General features: G+C 37.8%; 1 protein-coding gene across 6 annotated transcripts in view; it reads right to left on the bottom strand.

Annotated features, from left to right (window-relative positions):
* The window catches only part of CLASP1 (cytoplasmic linker associated protein 1), a 232,228-nt gene that overhangs the window by 126,693 nt on the left and 81,972 nt on the right, over positions 1-23,563 (bottom strand). For 5 of the 6 annotated variants that reach the window (XM_072985237.2, XM_078377580.1, XM_078377536.1 and 2 more), the window contains exons 7-8: positions 14,724-14,821; positions 12,294-12,361 (exon numbers count right to left, since the gene is read on the bottom strand). In XM_072985237.2, the coding sequence (XP_072841338.1) occupies positions 12,294-12,361; positions 14,724-14,821 (166 nt within the window). Of the gene's footprint in view, positions 1-1,568; positions 2,135-12,293; positions 12,362-14,723; positions 14,822-23,563 lie in introns of those variants that run through there. The other variant, XM_078377620.1, reaches the window with a different exon arrangement.

Here is a 23,563-nt window from a genome sequence, read left to right as displayed (position 1 = left end):
AAACCTGCATCAACTGAAGAACTGTGGCTGGGCACAAAAAAGCTTATGAAAAATAAAAACCAGTTAGTCTTAAAGGTGCTAGAAGACATCTAATTTCTCTTAAACAACCGATATGAAATATATATGAATTGTTTCATTGATAATTAAAGCACTACATTCTCAGTCACAACTCCCTGGACAGTGTGCTTGATATAATTAACAATTTTACAAATCATTCATGTGTTTTTTTCTTGTTTGGGCAGTAGACTTGATTTCTTCCAAATAAGTGGTCTCCAACCTTTTCCGAACTGCAGGCTGGTTGGGCGGGCATTTGTGAGCGGGTGGGGCATCTGTGTGTGCATGTGGGGGGCCGTGTGTGTGTGTGTGTCCATGTGTAAGCAGGGTGTGTGTGTATCTGTGCATGTATGGGGGGCATACATGTGTGCATGGGGGGGTTGTGCATGCAGGGAGGCAGGAGATCTGTCTCTGTGGCCCGATCCTGCCAAGGCCAGGGCCCGGTATCAGGCCATGGACCGGGGGTTGGGGACTCTAAATAATGTATTTTGTGCACCCTTAAGTTTAGGCATACCATTATCTTAATTAAACAGATACATTACAGCAGATGTCTCCATGATAATACTGATAACGCTGTAAAGTTTTCTGTTACACATCACTTATCAGTCATAAGACATCAGTTTCTCCCTTCTGTTTGATCTGTTCAAATCAAGTGCATCGTGTTTTCCCAATTGAAGAGATTAAATAGAAAATAGATTAAATAGTTTCAACAGAAAACTCCATAATCTTGAAAAAGAAGGTGAGGAAATGAAGGTGGACAGCTTGAGATGCAGCTTCCTCAAGCCAAAAATGGCTAACATGAATGGCTCTTCTGAAATGAAATGCAGCCTTGGGAGGGGGGAAACAGTAGCATCTGTCTCTTCCTTACAAATTAATGCTGCACAGATATGCACATTCTTAAGCAGAAGATCACCACCTCTTCTTAGCTATTCTCTTGCACATCTCATTTTAGCCCACATTCTAACTGCTGTGCAATAGGACTCTTCGCAATAGAAGAAGAAAAAAAGCCTGACCTAAAAGCCACAAGCAAAGTCCAGCTCCCCTTTCCGCATATTTCCTGGCCATCATTCACTTGTGCACTCCAAATGCCTCATACCTCGAAAAATAAGGCTATAATCTTAAAGGCATGTACTAGAGAGCATGTCCCTTTTTACATAGTGGGACTAGTTTTGGCTAGGACTTGCCCTATGAAATTGTATCTGTAGGCTGCAACAAGCTATTATGCTAGAGATATCTTCCCCTTACCCTGAATAAGTACGTCACATTGTGCCAGGCAAATGCACCAGCACACTGTTGTTGTTTAATATTCTTCTACAGCTACTGCAGAGATGCCATTTACCTAAGCTGCTTCTTTTCTTTTCTTTTTAAAATCAAGCCAATGTTGTGAACGGAAAAATCCACTTGTTAAATGTCAGGAGAAAACACCTCGCTCCGTTGCCAAGACATCAAGGGACACTCATTCCTCTGTGGCACATTTGCATTCCAGCCAATTGTTTATTAAGTAAAATGCCTACCTTTGCTGGCTGTCATGATCTCCTTTGTGTATCCTCTGACGTGAGCCCAGGACTGGATCTAAAGGAAATCCTACCCTGTGCAAGTGCACCGTTTCTCCTCAACTTCAACACCAGTTAACTCTCCACCCTCTTCGACCTAAAGCAAGGAAGGACGGCTTTTCTCCTCCAAAATAAAAGCCTCCTCTGCAGTTTGAGAAGCAAGACATGCTCTGTCAGCAGAATCTGAACAGAATCTTCCCTCTCTGATGCACAATACAAGATTCAGCTGAATTGAAGCATCTCCCCCACACCAAGCTCTCACATATGTGCACAGAAACCTGACCGTAGCAATCAGAGGTCTTTCAAGCCTACACTTATTTCAAACAAAACTGGAAAGCTGACTAATCCAAATGAGCATAGATCTCCACAAACTGGAATCCTTTTGTGTAATGCTGCTGCTCTCCATTAAGTTAAAATAACAGTTGCTTGCCTCTAAATCAATTCTGACTTACAACAATCTTTCCAGGGTTATCTAGGTAGTGAGTACTCAGAAGTGGTTCATCATTCCCTTCTTTTAGGGACTTCCTGGGACTGTGTAGCTTGCCTGAAGCTACACAGGTTGGATTTTCTCCTAAAAGGCATAGTTGGCTACCTAACTCTCTGAGCAATCAGTCTTTCATTAACTTAAAACCAGTAAATTAAAGTCCCAACGAAACCAAGATCCTCAAAGAATTCAGAGATTGCAGTGCTATATTTTTAAAAGTCACAATCTGTTATTGATTTTTGTTGACCAATTAAACATATACCTAGCTGTGCATATTTTAGATGCACTGACGGTTTTTCAGGCTAGTAAACAAGAATCTCACCACATCAAAACCATGCTTTCAAAAACAAAACAAATCATTTTTGTGGCTCCTCCCTTTCCCTCACTGGATACTCAGGGAAGAGGCAATGACATCAAAAAGCTATCCATCAGTTTTGCTTTGTGTGTTCCATTCTTTTATAAATCACACACATCTCCATGACCACACATTTACTGTTGCATTTTACATAGAAGCCAGTCCACCGACTCCTTGTACAATCTGTTTCTGCTTCTAGTTGCGTGGCAGCTTTGCTGCTTTTTCCCCTAGCTTGCAGGCTGATTATCCTTGTTTATTCACTAACACTAAACCAGACTTCCCTAGTTCATATGGAACAAGGAAACGCTGGCCTAACACAAAGCAGGAATGACACACATAATGGAGGGAAGAGAGGAAAGCGCATGGGAGGGAGTAGTCAAGATGCAGCCACACCTTCCCACTTGCTGTTTAAGATGTACTTCAAGTAATTCAACTACTGAAGTCAAAACCACAAAGCTACGGAACTGCACACATAATTCTGCTGGCAATTTTTTTAACCACCAATATTTAAGATATGAGACTTCCATCCTTCAAGTGATTAAAGGTAAAATGACTTTCTCATAAGGAAAATTTTGTCAGGATCTTGGAGGTGAGGATGTGCAACTGAGAATTCCCCATTTTGTATGTGCTCAACTTTCACGAGAAAGGGGATCAGCAACCTTACAACCATGAATATATGGAACACAGATGATTTTATTGTCGTTTAGTCATTTGGTCGTGTCTGACTCTTCGTGACCCCATGGACCAGAGCATGCCAGGCCCTCCTATCTTCCACTGCCTCCCGGAGTTGTGTCAAATTCATGTTGGTTGCTTTGCAGACACTGTCCAGCCATCTCATCCTCGGTCGTCCCCTTCTCCTCTTGCCATCGCACCTTCCTAACATCAAGGTTTTTTCCAAGGACTCTTTTCTTATGAGATGGCCAAAGTACTGGAGCCTCAGCTTCAGGATCTGTCCTTCCAGTGAGCACTCAGGGTTGATTTCCTTTAGAACTGATAGGTTTGTTCTCCTTGCAGTCCAGGGGATTCTCAAGAGCCTCCTCCAGCACCACAATTCAAAGGCATCAATTCTTCGGTGGTCTGCTTTCTTTATGGTCCAGCTCTCACTTCCATACATCACGACAGGAAAAACCACAGCTTTGACTATTCGGACTTTTGTTGGCAAGGTGATGTCTCTGCAGTGGCCTACATTCAAATAATTTTTCTTTCATGTTGAAAACAAAAATTAAATTTTAAACCTGAAATGTTATTATTGAATATAATGCCAGAAATTATTGATAAGAAAATAAAATATAGTCTACTGTATATATTTACAGCAGCTAGGTTACATTGGGCCCAAAAATGGAAAAATGCACAGACACCAACGATGGAGGAGCTTCTAAAGAAGCTACTGGACATTGCAGAACTAGATATGTTTTCAGAGGCACTACGGGACCAACCAAGAGACTTTGTAAAGCAAAGTTGAAAGCCGATATATAATTGGGCCCAGAAAAGGATAGGAGCTTAGGGGGGAACTTAGTATGTATATGGCTAACTCAGTGCCCACCGGAATCCTCTTGAGGACATTCAAGGTCCAGACAATGATGAAATCTTCTAATCCATAGGAGAAGGAAGAATGTTTAGCTAGTACTTTTTCTTTTGCTCTTTTTGTCTTGTTGATTATATGTTAGATTGTTGATGTTTTTTAGTTTGTATGTCATAATAAAAAAATCAGGAAAAAAAGGATTTTTCTTTCATCATATTATATCCAAAGAAAGATGCATACAGGTTTGTGTCTAATTTTTGTCCTCTTGCTAAAAATGTGTTTCTGTGAAAGTACAAGCACATTCCACTAATTAGAAAAATGATTACAGAAAAAGTAGTACAGCTTCCTGAAGGAGAAGCTTGCCATTTTTACACCCAGAGATTTACAGATAATTCATCCACCCCCTCACCACATATATTAAGAACTACAGAGAAATCCAATGTGCAGCTTGGCTCTATTTTCTAACGATGAAGGACTGAAAAGACCTTGTAACCTAGCAACCTAGCAGCATATCCACAAAATAAAATCCTCCTTCCCGTTATATAAAGCCCACTTCAAGTCACAATTTGCTCCCTCCAACTGGCATTTTCTTCATAATAGTATTAAAGCTTAAAAACAAAGCCCCCCTGGATAAGAATCTTAAAGCTGGCATTTCCTAGGCTAAGATCTATTTGAGGAAAATGCTGATGCATTATGAGGAAGGCAGTGAGGAGAAGAAACCCTCATGATAAAGGATTACTGTAGTTGTTTCACCTACCCAAGAATGGAGATGGACTTATACTAAGAGATGCAGTTTTCAAACAAATACCCTTTCTGGAACTATACATTGTAGACCACTTTTGCAAGTTTTGATCTTGCTACTATGATGGATATGGAAATTGAAATGCAAATATCATTGGGTCGAGGGGGCTTATAAAGACAATACTTCTATAAATAAATAAAATAATTTACTATGCATTCAATCTGCAAAAAAATGTTTTAATTTCTGCAGAACCGCAACCAGAACCTCGCCTCTGCTCTTTTTATCAAATTTTCGCATTTCTTCTTAATATTTTATAACACTGAAGCCCCCCTTCTCCACCCCCCCCTCTTCCCTTAAATTATAAGTAAACAAAATATTAAAAACCATAATTATTAATACTTTTAGTTTTTATTATTACTGTTGCTATTATTAATATAATTAATATAGTTAATACTAAAAAGCAGAAAGAAAGTGAAAAATCATTATAAATGAATGAAGGAAAAAGAGAAGTAAAAGTAAAAAAAAATTAAAAGGTTTAGAAATGGTGGAGGCAACAAGTGGTCTGTCTTCTAACCCTTCAGGAATCTGGTCCTTTCTGCTTCAACCTTCTGTTTTTTTTTGTTTGTTTGTTTGTTTTTTGTTGTTTTTTTTGCTTGAAGTCGGAGTTAACTCCTGACCTCCATCTTTCTCCTGCCAGAGTTTCCACACCTTCAACAGGTCTTTACCTTCTTCACATGAGATTTTAAACAGAACCTGATCTTTCCAAATTTTCAAAAAAACCAGGATGACCCCATTGACGTTTGAGATTTTTTTTTTATCAATACTGCTGTAACAGGCTTCATAGATTTTCTCCAATTTAAAGAGTCACTGTTTAAATCTCGAAAAATCTGCAGCTTAATGCCTCTGTAGACCAGCTGGTCTTGTTTTTGTTTAATTTCTCTCATAAATTGTTCTTTCTTTGTATAATTAAAAAACTTCACCACCACTGGTCTTGTCCTCGGGCCTTTGGGATTACCAACAAAATGAGCTCTTTCTATGTCCTGTCCATCCAAGTGTTGTCTGCCCATTATGGAGTTAACCCACATTATAATCTATTTTTGAGGTCTTGTCGATGTCGCAATTGAAAATTCATTATTTTAATGTTGGACCTTCTGGAATTGTCTTCCAGATAAATCAGCTTTTTGTTTGTTTTGCTGATTCTCTCATCCAAAGAAACACAGTATTGAGCAAGAAGGTAAAAAAAAACCACTTGAAAGATATTTGGAGGGTAATGAAAGGTGATGAAAGAAAATATACTTATTTTTCAGCAGTATATAATAGTTATTCCATAATAGATTTCATATTCACAGCTCAAGATTTAATTCCTAAAATAGTTAATACTGAGATTAATCCTATAAAAATAACAGATCATGCTTTGATGTCAATGGAGATTGAGATTTAAAAAGATTATAAAGACTTTAAAAGATAGAGAATGGATATTAACATTTTCCAGCACCCAGAGGTAAAAGAAAATATAAAGAAAGAATGGTTAGAATTATGGACAATAAATGAAGTAGGAGGTACGAAATTAGGCCTGTTGTGGGACACAATTTCAAGAGGAATAACAATAGTGAATCCTGTAAACTGAAAAAAAATGAGATAAACATGAAAAAACAGGAAGAATTGAGAAATTTTGAAAGCAAGGGTTTTTTTAGAAAGAGATAGAAGGATATTAGCAGAAATTCAGGCAAAGAGAAAGGAACTAGAAAACTTAAGAGACAGAAAAAGTTCAGAAGGACTTGATGTTTATAAAGAGGAATTTTTTTGAATTCAGCAAAAACCCCTCAAAATTATTAGCTAGAATGTACAAAAATAGAAGATTAGAAAACACGATTGGGGTAATTAAAAATAGAACAGGCAAGAGGTGTAATATAATGAAAGATAAATTGAAGATTTTTCAAGAATTTTATCAGAAACTATATACAGTGGTGCCTCGCTTAACGATTGCTTCGTTAAATGACGAAACCACTATACGATGAACTTTTTGTGATTGCTTTTGCGATCGCAAACGATGTTTTAATAGGCAAAATCCGCTTTGCAACAATCGGTTCCCTGCTTTGGGAACCAATTCTTTGCATTACGATGATTTTAAAACAGCTGATTGGCGGCTTCAGAATGGCCGCCCGCTGTGTAAAATGGCTCCCTGCTGTGTTTTTGGATGGTTTCCTTGCTTTACAGGCAGCGAAAATGGTCACCCCTATGGAGGATCTTCACTGGACGGTTTTAATGCCTTTCAATTGGCTTTTTATTTTCGCTTGACGAGGATTTCGCTCTACAGCGATTTCGCTGAAACGGATTATCCTCGTTAAGCGAGGCACCACTGTAAAGGAAGCAATGTACTGAAAGGATACAGAAAATTATATAAATGAGAATTTTAAAACTAAATTATTGGAACGTGATAAAAGAATATTAGAAGAAGAGATTAAAGAAGAAATTGCTGAAGCCATTAATAAACTGAGAAATGGTAAAACACCAGGCCCTGATGGATTGGGTCTAGAATATTATAAACATCTTAGTTCCATTTTGATACCTAAGCTAAAATATTTTATAATAAAATATTGGAAGGAGAGACAATGCCACCTTCTTGGAAACACTTACTAACGATTCTTATTCCAAAACCCAACAAGGATCTAACAGATCCAGGATCTTATAGACCTATATCTCTAATAAATCAAGATGCTAAGATTTTTACTGCTATATTAGCAAATACTGTAGATAAAATGGATTTATAGCAAATTATATTAAAGAGGATCAATGTGGCTTTATAAAAGGAATACAAAATGGATAATTTAACTAGGAAAGTTTTAAACATTATATATGAGGTAGAAAAGGAAAAAACAAAGGCAACTGTTTTATCACTAGACATATTTAAGGCCTTTGTGTGGAATGGCTGGTTATTAAAGGGTTGGGGATTTGGTAGAAGATTTATTGGGGTTATAGATCAATTATATTCAGATAATACTTCAGAAGCAATAGTTAATGATGGTTTAACAGAGCAGATTTTTCTAGGCCAAGGTACAAGACAAGGCTGTCCACTTTCACCGATATTGTTCTGTATGATCATAGAACTGTTAGCTAATGCAATAAGAAATGATGAATTAATTAAAGGATTAGCTAAAAATGATAAAAGTAAGATTAATTTATTTGCTGATGATTCATTATTAACTATTAAAACCCCATTCGAAAGTATGGATAAAATTAAAAATCACTTAGAAAAATTTGGGGAAATAACAGGATTAACTATTAACTGGCAAAATAACACAAATACTGTAATGATGTTTAATTACAATAAATATGAGCAAGAAACATTTGTAAATAAGTATGGTTTTAAAATGTGTAATTATATTAAATATTTAGGTATAAAAATAGTTAAAGTGACTCAGAAATTAAAGGAGCAAAATTTCAACAAATTAAAAAATGATATTAAAGATAAATTACAGGAGTATTTTAAATTGAAACTATTGTGGTTTGAGAGAATCGCTGTGATCAAAATGAAAATATTACCAAAACTTACTTTTTTATTCAGGATGCTCCCAATACAATTAGAAGAAGATTGAAAGTATTGGTAGGGATTAATTAATGAATTTTTTAATCATTAAAAATGGATTTTAAGGAAATATGTGATATATTTGGAAAAGATATCGAACTTAATTCTAAAATTGCTTTACTGTCAATTTTTGATAAGATAGAACTTGATTACTGCTCAAAGGAATTGATTTCTAATTTTATGACAAGTGCTAGAATATTAATAGCTAGATTCTGGAAAGATAAAAATGATATTAAATTAGAAGATTGGTATAATGAAGTATGGGGCATCGCATTAAATGGTAAATTGACTATTGAACTTAAGATGAAAAGAGGGGAAATAAGTTCAAATATTTTTATGCTATTTGGGGTAGATTTATTGAATCTGTATTAGTGAAAGGAAAGGGGAAAGTCTCTAAGCTTTCAATACAATTATGGAAACAAGGATCGTAATAAAAGTATTGCTCCAAAGGGTCCTGTGGGTATGGGGGTGCACTGTGTTTTAGATTGTATTAGTATTTTGTATTCCTGTATTTGTTTTGGAAATGTTAAAAAAATAGTTTTTTAAAAAAAGAGAAAATAGCATCCATGTTCTCCTGCCTTAATAGCCAAAGAAAAGTTAGTATTTCTCAAGTCTGTCTATTTCCTTGACAAGGTGATAGTCCATAGGGTTGACTACACAGGCATTTAGCCCACTGTTTGGACCACTGACAGGGGACGGACTGGTTTGCTCCTAAAGCTGGTAATGAGATGAAAAAATTGCTGTAACGAACCAGCCCAACCTCAGAGCAGTCCTACCCACATCTTTATGACCCCTGTCAGGAGCTTCTACTTTTTTGATGCAGTGAGGATTGTTCCATTTCAGTTAATTTCTACCATGTGCTATTGCTGGAAATGAACCAAAGCCAGCCAGCAAATTGAAACTTCTTGTTTTGATTTGTCAGCCAATTTCAATTTCCATATATCATCAGAGGTTTAAACAGGCAGTTTCCACTTAAAGATATGGGGAAATTGGAAAATTAAAAACTTCCTTTCTCTTCTCCTGGAGCAGGAAGAGGAGACAAAAAAATTAAATAAAAGCTAATTAAGGTAGCAGTGATGCTCTGAACCTTTTAGAGAAAATTTTAAAAAGTGAAGGCTTCCTCTCAGAAGCAGAAAGAGACAGGAGGAGGCAAGGTGGGAGATTGTTTTTTCCTTTTCTTTACAACTTTTCTGTTCCTTGCTTAGCAAGTTGGTTTCTCAGGCTGTAAAGACAAGAACATAAAATCCTTCACCTTGCCTCCTCCTGTCTCCTCCCATTTTCAGGAGGAAGCCTTAAATTTTTTAAATTTTCTCTAAAAAGTACAGCAGACCAAACAGGGCCACTACACCATGTGGATGCAAAGCCCTCATCGCATGGCATATAAAATCACCACACAACATTAAGAGACCCTATTCAGCTGGGACCAGTCTACTCCAGCCAAATCATGTAGCCAAGCCCAATATCATCAAATAAATCCCACTGTAGATCCGAATGTCCTCAGGGTAGATCAACTTGATCAGCCCACTCTTCCAACAGGAATGCAGCAAAGAACTCTACAAGTAAAAACGCAACCTTGACATCATCTCCCCTAATAACTGAATCACTGACTTCCAGGAATGGAGAAGACAAAATCATCTCATACATCACACCAGCTGTGCTCTGGAACAGACTCACAGTCATCACACAATTAAACTAACAAATGCAACCTTATTTGCTACTTGCTGACAATCAGAACAGTCAGAGGTTTAATAGGTGAAGTTCAATTTGCAAAGCTCTTTTCTCTGTATCTCAACAGATTAGAAAGGTTCAGCCTAAACTGCAGTGATATGAAGAGTTTAGAATAATATTATAGTGCCAATTCTTTACCTAGCTCTTTAAGGAATTCTCTTACCACCACTATTTAGAACAGCCTTCCCCAAACAAATATTCTACAGATGTGCTGGATTATAAATCTGCACAATCTCAAGCCAACATGATCAATGAGAACTGCAGTCTGACACACTTGAATAGTGTCAGGCTGGACAACTCTGCTTAAAAGTCTCCCTGTTATATTCATCCATTTTGGTTACTATCCATGTTGACTGAACACTACCAAAACTCTGTCAATGCATATCACTATCATTTTACTATGACTGCTAACACACCAGCTGTTACTAACTTGCTGGTATCAAACATCAGTACTACATACAATGTAGCTATAATTCTGTTAACAGTAAGTCTCAAGGTAATTTGCAACCTTTTAAAAAGGCAAAACAATAAAAAAGGATACAAAAATAGCAACTAAACCCTATTTAAAAAAATAGTAACTCAACTTACTTGCATCCATTAAATTGAATGGAGCATAAATTGTTAACCTTTTCCTCTCTTCCTACTTACGTTGAACCACAAGGAACAGTTTAGAGGATGGGACCATCCTATCTTACAATATCACTACAATGCTCAGAAATACTTTAAATTACTGCTAAGTGGATAGTAACAACTTCATCCCGCTGGATTCTAAATGGAACTTAAATCTGTCTCCAAACGGACAGAGAAACGGACCAGGAAGGAATAGTTGCATACTAGGATATGCCAGTTCTGGTGTATTCAATGAATACAAATAGGAAGGTGGTGAAAGAGGGAAATTTTTGGAGATGGAGATGAATCCCAGACAATACTTAAGACCACGGGTACAGGATATATACAGATCTCTAGATGTTGTTGGATGGCCACTCCCAGTTTTAGGATAAATGCAAAAGGATGATGAGAGTTGCAGTTCAACAACATTTAGAAGACCACAAGGTGCCCAACCCTGCCTCCAAGCTGCAAGGCCCCTTCAGAGTTTAGAAAACCCTGTGAAACACAGAAGAGACAATTGGCTGCACAGAACTTATGAATCAAGGGTTCTGTGATAGAAGGGGAAAAGGGGATGCCAATAAGCTATGAAACTCCCATGACACCTTGGGTTCAATAAATAATCTATCTAATCTTAATCCCCAAGGCCAAAATGTAAATGTTTTCAGATTTGTGGAGGGACTGGTAAACTCTTTCAACTCAGCATCACAAAGCAATGAGACCTTGAGCTTCAGTCTCTGTGCTTGAACCACATGTTTCCAAGTTTACACAGAGGGACAGGGTTGAAGCACTATGCATCCCAGTTGGCTCCATGGATCGAAGAAAGGGGGAGGATTAGGTTTGGAAGAGAGGGATAGTCCTGATCATTTTCTTATGCTCTCCATTTTTTGAGAATTAATGTAGAATTTACACTTTGGGAATTGAAGCTTATCAATCACAGTGGTCTTAGCTCTAGACCTTAATGCAAGAAAGTACCAGGACAATCTTCCATGCTACCTCTATCCATGCATCTCAGACAGGACACCAGAAGGAAACTAGTATCAGTGCATATCATTTGTAAATAAGCAAAATATTTTGCTGCAGTTTTCACTGGACCACTTTCACCAACAAAGCAGAGCCTCAGATCATTTTTGCCTTCAGTTTTTTTTCACACCATGCTAAACAACTAAATATTCCAATATTAACTATGGTCTTAGCATACAGTTTTCAAGCAACTGATGCTACAGAGCTGTTAAAGCTACGCAAAAGTCCACACACCAGCAATCAGGTTGATTCCAGATTGAATGGTAAACACACACTGTTGGCTACCAGTTTTAAATGTAATGAAAACCCTATCTTGTCACAAACCACGAAGCACATAATTAACAGTTGTATGCCAAAGGAGGAGGAGGGAGAAACCACATGGAATAAGACTGTTCCTCCCACACCAAAAAAATGCTTCAGCGTGACATGAGAAAAGGCTCAATTAAGCTTTCTGTATGATCCTACTTTTTCTCTCTTTTAAACTAAATACCTAGTGATTAACACTTAAACTAGTATATAATTGGATTAGGAAACTGTGACATTCCCATGCTGCAGTTTTTAGCAAATCAATAAGAAAAGGAAAATAGAGCTCCTTCCTACTGGAGGAGATCTCATCTGATCTAAAAGCATTTCAACTCACCACCGGATCCCTGGATCATGGTTCCTGATTTCTGAACCTCATCGAATTTTGTAAAAATGATGTTCAACCTGGTTTGAAATGAGAAAGATTAACATTTTGAGCAGTCAAACGGGCAAACTTCACTGAAAGCAGAAAAAGTGTGTTTGTGCCTCTGACCTTTATGGGAGGGGGGAGCCCTTTCATTGTGTTTTCTTTGTTTTATGTGGGGTTTAAAATGAGCAGAAAAAGAAACAGTCAGCGGCTGTTCATAACAACAGCACACAAGCTATGAATTATATTTGCTTTCACAGATAAAGTTTAGTGCTTTTCCTACTCTATGCTTTCATTTATTGAAACAATGACTGAAACAAAGCCTTTTCAGAAATAAAAAGGTGTTGTGGTCATCACAAGTATTACTTATGATAACACAGATTACTAGAACCAGTTTCCCGATCTCATGATTTTGAAGTCTACAACGTATTGCTTGCTTTGCTTAGTCCATCCATCACACAGAAAACAGATGATATCATCATCACTATCCTCTTAAAACTACAGAGCTGGAAGGGACCCCTCTGGATCATCAAGTCCAGCTCCTGTCAAGGAGGCACGGGGCAAACTGAACTCCCAACTTCTGGCTCCACAGCTAGATATCAAAATCACTGAGCTATTCTGCAGTTCTGTAATACAGTGGTGCCTCGCATAGCGACGATAATCGGTGCAGCAAAAATCGCTGCAAAGCGATTTCGTCGCTATGCGATTTAAAACAGCCCATAGGAATGCATTGAAACCCCTTCAATGTGTTCCTATGGGCTTCAGACTCACCTTTAAACAAAAATCCTCCATACAGTGGCCATTTCCGCTGCCCGGTAAGCGAGGAATCCGTCCCAGAAAATAGCGGGCGGCCATTTTTTTTACCCAGCAGCCATTTTGGAACCATGGACCAGCTGCTAAAAAATCATCGCTTTGAGATGATCGGTAAGCAAAACAGGGTACCGATCATCGCAAAGCGATTTTTGCCCATTTAAAACATTGAAATGCGATCGTTTTTGCGATCGCAAAATCTTCATCACTATGCGATTTTGTCATTAAACGGGGCGCCCGTTAAGCGAGGCACCACTGTACATAATATTCTTATCTGGTCAGGATCAAAGGAAGTACAGCACTATATAGCAGTTATTTGGCAACATGGGTAGAAGGATGTCATTGCATCCAAGTCTCATTTGTTATCTGCAGTGGCCTAGACCAGTGGTTCCCAACTTTGGACAAACCAGGTATTCATGGACTGCAATTCCCAGAAGTCTTAATCACCAACTGTGCTGGCTGGGGTTTCTGGGAACACCTAGGTTACTGAAGGTTGGGAATGACTAACAGACTGTGGAAAAGAACACTGGACTAGCAAGCATTTATAATTCAACAAAACATATACTGTGTTTCCCTGAAAAGAAGACCTAACCTGAAGATAAGCCCTGATGTGATTTTTCAGGATGCTCGTAATATAAGCCATATTCCAAAAATAAGCCCTAGTTAAATGAAACCCTGCTCTCCATCATTGTGCAGCATTGTGCAGCAACCAGAAGAAGATGACATGACTGTATTTGAATAAATGTTGATTGTTGTACCCCTGAAAATTAGCCCTAATGCATTTTTGCAAAAATTAATATAAGACCCTGCCTTATTTTCAGGGAAACACGGTACAAAGAATGTGCCACTGCTAAAGGCCCAAACCCTTAGTGTCTCATTGATTAGAACCAGTCTGGAAAGTCATTTCCTTAAAAATAATTAGTGTCAGTTGCTATTCCAAACTCCTCCTAAAGTTAGTAGCTACTTTCCAGTTCCTTCAAATGGCTCAAGTTACAGGAAGCCAGATTTCAGCTGCATATATATAAAAAAACCTCCTAATTATTGGAGCAGTATGGCAATGGAACTATACTGCTCTAATGGGTTCTTCAACACTTGAGGCATTCAAGAGAAATTCAGACAACTACCTGGCAGATATCCTTTAATTTGCACTGAGCAGGGGGTTGGACTAAATGGTCTTATAGGCCTCTTTCAGCTTCATTATTCTATGATTCTATGGAAGTCACTAAAATAGTTACCCACCATTTAGTGAGGCCATACCTGTAACTATGAAAGTAAATGAAAGTTATACTACAGGGCAAAAAGAGTGACGCGATGTAACTTAGCTCACTGAGTTACAATCATGATTTAATAGAACTTTATTTTGGGGAGAAGGAATTAAATAATTACATATGGTTATTTGTTATTGATTACTTCCAAGGTCTGGACTCAGCAGATGAGAAGCATTGTGGAAAGTCCTTAAGATTCTCTGATTTCAGCAGTATACAGAAAGAGAGAAAAGAAGTGGATTTGAAAAACAAATAAATATACTGTGTAAGAGGGGAGAGGTGACAAGAGAGAATGGGAGAGCAGAGAAATAAATTCTTTACTCACCGAGACTGTGGCAATCCTTTTTTGCTGAGATCGGCCCTTACACGCTCACCCACATGTCTGTAGATTTCTACTAAACTATTTATTGCTGCATCACGAACCTAGTGAGTGAAGAGAAAAAAAACGTTAAAAAAAATTACATACCGTGTTTTTCTGAAAATAAGGCAGGGTCTTATATTAATTTATGCTCCAAAAAACACATCAAGGCTCATTTTCAGAGGATGTTTTATTTCTTTCATACACAACAATCTACATTTATTCTAATACAGTCATGTCATCTTCTGGTTGCTGCACAATGGTGGAGGGCAGGGTTTCACTTAACTGGGGCTTATTTGGGGGATAGGGTCTATATTATGAGCATCCTGAAAAAATCATACTAGGGCTTATTTTAGGGTTAGGGCTTATTTTTGTGGAAACAGGGTATACATATACCTTAAAGAAAACAAGTAATACTGCTCCAATAGCTACCTTTGTTACTGCTGACCCCAAAGTCTAGCCTATGTTGTTTAACAGGCTGGCATGGCTGTCTACAATGTTGTTGTTATTGTTTTGGCCCACCAAAAGAAATGTAAACAAGCTATCTGATGAAATTATGAGTATGACTTTTACACCTATACACTTGAAAATCACCAGCGACTGTCACCTGTGCTAAGAAATCTTTATTCATTCCAGGAATTAGTTTTGATCAAATAATAATGTCTACATACATTTTTATACAAAAGAATATTAAGGGAGGGAGGGAGGAAAGCAAGTGGAAATCTCTTTGTGGAATGCAACTTTCTTTGCTGAGTGTCCGGAAGAAGAGACATGACTCAAACTGGCTCCACCTAGATGGAGAAATTTGAAAAATTAAATAAAACTGCCCAGGGATGGGGACCTGAATTATGGGACTTACTGTCAAGTCGGACTTAGGTCGCTCCAGTGACTTGACTTTTTTTTTCAGTGACTCAGAGTCAACTCATGACTTGGAACCCACTCACTCCTCCCTGTTTTTCTGGAGGAAAAAGGCTTGTTTTTAACAGAGATTTGGGACTTGGTACCAAAGACTTGGACTCAGATTTCGGACTCAGACATAAAGACTTACCAACATCCCTGGGACTGCCTATTGCAAGGAGAAGAGCCAGTCTGCTATGCTGGCCACATGAAATGACAGATATATCTCCTGAACTTTTAACAACTGAATGGAAGCACACACGTTTTGCCAGGTACAGCTAACCTGTCATACAAACTACACCTGCTGACATTTCCTCTTCCAAAGCATTGAAGGTAGAGGAGCCGATCCTCAATTTCATGTGGCTAACCTGCTTCTGCCACATCATCACATATATACCATGAATGGATAAGTACAGAGTTCAGGCATGTCTGACTTCCACAGAAATTATGCACAACTATTGGTCAAAACCACAGGGCTTGTTTTTGCTTTGATTTTTTTTTCAGAAGTTAGATCTAAGTCAATGAGTTTCTTTCTGTTTTTTAGAAACCAATGCAGATGTCGCTCTCAATACCAATGTTGATGTCACCCTTGAAGAAGTGGATTTTGGACAATATGGTGCCCTTAAGGTTAATGACAACAGAGGACGAGATGGTTAGATAATGTCATTAAAGCTACCAATATGAATTTGACCAAACTCCGGGAGGCAGTGGAAGACGGAAGGGCCGGTGTGTTCTGGTCCATGGGGCCACGAACAGTTGGACACGACTTAATGACTAAACAGCTATTTTGCTGTGATCAAGCATATATCTCTGAACAGAGAAACCCAGCTTGAGAACTGCAAAATTTTCTAGAGGTATCTTCTATACTGAGTGACTGAAAAGGCAGAAAAATCAATCTAAATAATTGATACATAAACCTATGGAAGTGCAAGAAGGTGATCTCCAATCCAAGGGCTGCTGGATCTATAGACCTTTTTTATATATAAAAATGAATACAATGGTTAAAATCCTCTTATCTAAATTATGCCGGCATAGCATGAACAGTTAACTTTTGGAGGCAAATAGCCCCAAGTTAAGAAACAACTGTAAACATTATCAATAACGTACAGCATTGTGTAACTCAGAATGCACCTGATAACGTCTAAAGTGGTTTCTTAAGTTCCAAAAGTCAGCCATTTGCTTAGCTATGCAAGAGGCTTGTCACCACTGTCTCATAATTTAGAATTAGAATTTATAATCTCTTTTCCTTAATGAGATATTTAAATTGTAATACATTTTAACTATTATGATATAAGGCTTATATTTTTAAAAAGCCAAAAAGGATTTTAGCAATACAGGTAAAAAAGATTATAATTTAAATCATTTCTTTTCCAATTATCATTGATTTTTTTTCCCTTGACACATACCAATTCTCAAATTAAGCATCTATTAAGAGGCTTGAATCTTGATCCTGAAATATATATTATACTCCTTTCTATAATTAATTTGTTTTAGAAAAATAACTAACAAGAGCTCAATGTAACTTGAAAATGTATAGATATCCTGTTGTAGTTACTAGTATTATTTAAGTAAATCCAAAAAGCACCCAAGGATGGCACAACGAAGTGTCCAGACATTACAAGTGCATTTCTAGACATATCCTTCCTTCTATTTCCTTTTTTGACACCCTTTCTAATCTATCCTCTATTCCTCTTAGTTTCCCAATCTTTATCCATTTCCTAAATTTTCCTCATGAGACCTCTTCTAGTAATCCCATCGCAAACTCATTCTATTATACTGTTCCCCTTCGACCCTCTTGGCCCAACAAGTCTTTCCTTGTCTCCACGGCAACAGCAGCACTGTGTTGAAAGATTATGGAGAAAAGATCCTGTTAAAAAGTTTTCTTCACATTTCTAGAGAAAGGACGAGGAACCTCAAGCCCTAGTACTAAATCCAGTGCTTTGGGGTCCCCTTCCTAGCTATGCTCCCGGTCTTCACCATACCATAGAGCTTGACAGCTCCCTCACTTTTCTATCACACACACACCCCAACAGTTGAAACCCTTCTTCTAAACAAGCTTAGTTACTGGCAGTAAAAGCTTTCGGCTTATAATATGGTGACATTGGGGGTCTGTTCATTTTGCATTTTGCCCCACCCACCACTGGAATGCCAGCCCCATAAAATTTCTTTAAAACTGAATTTGGACCCTAAGGCTTAAAATGGATCCTCGCCCTTCTTCTAAAGGAAGAAAGCGAACATTGAGGCTAAATATCAAAGTTGAAGGGTGATTTTATGCACTCTCTCCCTGACTAACTCACCCCATGCCTTTTCAACTGTCACTATCCACAAGCACAACTGCCCACTGGAAAAGTTCTGGAATGCCGACTCCTACCACTGGCCTTCAGCATTCTACCAGCCGCTGAAGGCAAGGTAGAGAGCCCAGGTTTGATGGGGGAAAACTTCTACCTATCAAGCCACAAATCAGCTTACCCAGCATACACTAGAAAGGAAGCTCTGGTCAGAATCTGGAAAACCTACTTTCATGGTCTACATTTTCCCAGAATCTCCCAGCCAACCCTAGGAAGACTGAGGATATTGCAGTAACTTTTCCATGTATCTTTTCTAAAGATAAAAAGACAAAAGGTCTCTTCATACAGTGCTGCAGTGTTGTTCTCACCTCAGGACATCCCTGTGCAGGGCCGGAGCTAGCACTAGGTGACCACCTAGAGCGCAGATCTGAGAGGGGTGCAAAACTGACCTCGGAGGGTCGCAGAACTGACCTGAGGGTTGCAGAACTGACCTCGGATGAGTGCAGAACTGACCTGAGAGAGGCACAGTTTTATACAGACTAGTTTCTTGGAAAAAATGCAACTGAAAATTTATATTTTGAAATTTTAAGATAGAAACCACGACAGCGCTATAGACTATAATTATTTATAAAGTCTTATACATTTTTCTATATACTGCAACCCAGGGGTCATTTCATAGAAAAAGGTCTGCTGGTACTCTCATTAGCATAACTCATTTGCATATATCATAAATGGAAGTAAGCAAAAAACCACTGGGTAAGTAAAAACAAATAAATGAGCACTTTCAGAGTTGCCAGTACTGCGTACCCTTGTTTTGCAAACAAAAGGCAAAATGAGCCAAGGAGCAAGTAAAGAAAGATGGGGTTCTTCCAGAAATACCTTTGCACACAGAAAGCAGTCAGAGAACAAGAACATGGTGATACCCTTGTTGAAATTACCACAGAGGAAGCTGTACACGGTGCTCCCTCTACAAGTGATATAAACTCTAAGAATGAACTTTTACAATTTGTAGGCCTTTCAGTAAAACATATAGAAGAAAAAGAGGATTTCAAGGAAAGCGAGAGTACTGCAATGACTGCAAAAGAAGATAATGTGCCCAGCTTGGATTACACTGATCCTGCTAACTGGATCAGCAAAAACAATAATACTGGCAACAAATCTTGGAACGCTTGATTGCTTTGGTTAGACTTCTTGGCATGCAAAACCTGGAATTCCGTGGTACTACTGAAAAGTTGTACAGTGCTAACAATGGAAATTTTTTGAAGTTTATAGAATATTTAGCCCTTTTTGATCCTATCATGAATGAAAATTTGTGCAGAGACTACTTAGGAAAAGATATCCAAAATGAACTTATACAATTTCTAGTAGATGCTATAAAACAGAATATTTTAGCAGATATAAAGTCAGTCAAATACTATTCAGTTATTCTGGATTGCACACCTGATGTTAGTCATACTAAACAAACGACAATGATTATACGTTTTGTCAATGTGATCAGACCATCAGATACTGAAATGTTCAAACCTGAGGTTATGATAAAATAAAATTTCTTGGGATCTGTTCCACTAAAAGACACTACAGGTGCCTTTATGACAGAAATTCTTCTTGGACAGATTGAGCAAATGGGATTACCAATTGAGGTCATTATCAAGGTTATGATAATGGAAATAACATGAAAAGCAAAGAAAATGGCATACAAAAAAGAGTCCTGCAAGTAGACATAAATCCATGTGCCTTTTTGTGCACTGCAATGCACACTCTTTAAACTTGGTAGTCAATGATGCTGCTAAATGTTGTCTGGAAGCAACAAGTTTCTTCAGTTTGATTCAACAGACCTATAATTATTTCTCTGCATCGACTCAGTGTTGACAAATTCTAACTAGCCATGTATCAGGCACAACTGTTAAGCCACTGAGTCAAACGAGATGGGAGAGTCGGATCGATGCTTTAAATATCAGATATCATCTTGGTAGTATATATGATGCTTTAATAGAGATCTTTGATGACACAAGCCTAAAGAATTTATCTGGAAATACTTCGCGAATTGAAGCCAAGGACCTTGCTGATGCAATTTGTAAGTTCAAATTTGTGGTATCCCTTGTTACATGGTACAACATTCTTTTTTGAAATTAATCTTACAAGCAAGCCATTACAAAATAAGGAAATTGATTTAAATTCAGCTACAAGCCAATTGCAAGTAACTAAGAATTACCTTGTGGGCTATAGGTGCGATGCCAGTTTTCAACAAGTTTAGATGGATGCTACTGAGAATACAAAGGCTCTAGAAATACTACCAAACTTGGAGACAGAACAAATTAGAAAAAGGAGAACAAAAAAGCAGTTTGAGTATGAAGGACAAGAGGAGGCATCACAAGATCCTAAGCAGAAATTCAAAATAAGTTTCTATTATGATATCTTAGACATGGCGATGCAATCTGTTGAAGAGAGATTCCAACAGCTACAACAACATAATTCCTTGTTTGGCTTCCTGTATGACATCTACAAGATAAACAAAAATGTACTGAAGATATACTTAAGACCTGCAAGAATTTCGAAAAATCATTGATACACAATGGAAAAAAAGATATTGATGCTGAAGATCTGTGCTGTGAACATATAGCAATAGCTTGAAGACTTCCAAAGTCTATGCCACCACAAGGAATACTTCTCTTCATAGTGCAACAAAAACTCCTGGATAGTGTGCCTAATGTTTCTGTGGCTCTAAGGATCCTTCTCACACTTCCAGTGTCAATGGCTAGTGGTGAACACAGTTTCTCAAAGCTTAAGCTTATAAAAACATATTTACGCTCAACAACATGGCAAAGTAGACTAGTTGGTTTGGCAACTATATCAACTGAACACGCCAAAGCATCAGCCGTTGACCTGAAAGAATCAGTGACAAAACTTGCAAAAGAAAAGGCACGCAAAATAAGATTTTGATATGGCAAAAATAGAAACATTTAAGAGACACTAGAGTTCATAGGATTATTCAAAATGATTTGTGTGCTAAACTGTTTTGTACTTAAGAAAGAAATTGAAGACTACTCTATTACTTGTTCTCTCAGTTTTTTTTAAATAAAATTTTCACAAGTTCAACTTTTGTACTTTATATTTTTCCTACAATTTGTCTGTTTTTGAAAATTGGTTGGGGGGCGCAAGTAGTTAGTCTTGCCTAGGGCGCAAAAAAGCCTGGCACTGGCCCTGACCATGTGGGGTGTTGCATGCACAGGAAACAGAGACATGCTATTCTGGATCCTGAGGTATGTATAATACCTGTCACTTTTAATCACCTGTATATAAGCTGCCCATGTTTCTGTGGTACAACAGAATATTACATTAGCATGTTTCTAATTCTTTTTTTAAAAAATCTCTTTCGATAGATTTTAAAAAATCTTTAAAACAGCCTTTATTACAAGCATGCCACACTTGATGGAGAAAGAATTCCACAGCTGGCTAGATTTAGAAACCTATATGCTTTGCCCACAACAATCAGCAGGCCTCTATATTCTCTGGCATGGAGATCAGCCCCTTCTTCCTTATCACAAAATGCACGATTACGTGTAGAATAATGTGTGTCAGCACCTATTAGCAATTTGCCCATCCTGCCAATTTCCATTTTGAGCCTGAGTCTGAAGTAAATATCCCATTGCCATAATACCTAAATCTTCAATACTGATATCTCTTTCTCCAACCTGTTCTTTCTATACCACCTCACCTGATGAAGAATTCTAGAGAACTTGAAAGCTTGCATATTTTTGTGGCATTTTGGTTGGTCCCAATGAAAGTATAGCCTAACTGGGGAGAGGTCATCTCATGAACCAGCACAGCTGTCTTTATTATATGCTTGATTGTGTGACACCATAGTACAGTTTTCTCTTTAAAAATATAGCAACACAAAAGGCAAAATGATGTTTTGAGAAATATTACACTCAGAGGCCAAAGAACTTCCTCATTAACACTTCAGAATCTTGAACATGAACACATGGCAAACGTTTTGAAAACGAAACAGATTTTCCAAAACAGTTTGTGATATAGCATGGCCATTTCATGGGCAGATCAGCTATGAAACTAATGGTGTTTAAGCTTCAGGGTTGCTAATGCCAGAAGCAATTAAGTCAACATTTTTTTTTAAAATGGTGGTGATCTGTCATGGAACAACACCATTGAGGAAGATAACAGTCTTTACTCAGATCTCATTACTGTTGTGAAGGGGCCCCCTCAACAGGTCAAGCTTCACGGCCCTAAAAATGTAGGTCCATCACTGGGTAAGACAAGCTAAAAATCTTATTGTGCATGGCTAAGGCTTTGGCTATTCCTTAAGGATCGCTTCCAAGCCCAGCCTCTATATCAGGATAGTGAGGTAAGTAAACAATGGTAGTCACCATTTCCAACATGCTCTATAGCAGGGGTGAGGAACCTCTGGCTCTCCAGATATTTTGGACTACCACTCCAATAATCCTTTACCACTGGCCACTTTATAGTCCTATAGGTGCTATCAAGACAGGAGAGAATGAGAGCAATGCTGAGAAAAAAATACTATTTAACATCATTTGCCACAAATCAGGAACACATTAAATATCTATATTTTTAATATTAGATGACTTAATATATGACAAAGGGGCATTTTATAGAGAGCAAACCATAAAAGATAAACCCCTTTAAAATCAATACTTTCCACTTTAACTGCTTCAACCAACACAAGGCAAAACTGATTCATGATATATTCTCTTGTGTCTTTGATGTTACATCCCTGTGGTAAATCTGGCAGTTAATGCAAGGTGAATTATGATCTGATAAAATATTGTATCTACCTAGTTTGGCAAATGACAGTTATAATCTCTGTTAAAAGAAATGACTATGTATTCAATTATTGAAACAATCATTTAATTTCAGACAAATGGTTTATTTCTAAAATATATATAGATCTGAATGAAATCTTAATTTTTGGAAGCATCATGAAGGTAGTACTTCTAGGAAAATGACACTGGTCTACGGGTATAATGTGGAATCCAAGCACAAAAAGCAAGAAAACTCATGTTCTTTGGGAGGTACTTATTGGTCAGTCAATCCCAGCAGAGCAGAGAAACAAGTCAGTTATTTGCCTATGTGGGAGTGTGTGCTTTCTCATTTACAAAGTACAGTGGAGACTCGCTAGACAGTTACCCCGCATGACAGTTTTTTCGCTAGACATTGACTTTTTGTGATCGCTATAGAGATTTGCAAAACAGTGATTCCTATGGGGGAATTTCGCCGGACAATGTTTGGTCCCTGATTTGCAAACCAATTTTCGCTAGACAACAATTTTGACAGCTCCCTCCACGCTTGCAAAACGGGTGTTTTCGGGACCTAAGCTTTGCAAGACAGCTATTTAAACAGCTGATCGGTGGTTCGCAAAGCGGCTTTCCTATGGCCAACCTTCGCTAGACAGCAATGATTCTTCCCCATTTGAACACATTAAACAGGTTTCAATGCATTCCAATATGGAAATGCTTTTCACTAGGCAATGATTTTGCTAAACAGCGATTTCAGTGGAACGGATTATCATCATCTAGCGAGGCACCACTGTAACTGTTAATCATTACATCAAGATTAAAACATAACATAGTAGTTTCTACCAACAGG

The sequence above is a fragment of the Pogona vitticeps genome, chromosome 1 (genome assembly GCF_051106095.1).
Source record: "Pogona vitticeps strain Pit_001003342236 chromosome 1, PviZW2.1, whole genome shotgun sequence".
Lineage (NCBI taxonomy): Eukaryota > Metazoa > Chordata > Lepidosauria > Squamata > Agamidae > Pogona > Pogona vitticeps.
Note: the sequence above shows the minus strand (reverse complement) of the source record. Positions and strands in the feature narration are given on the sequence as shown.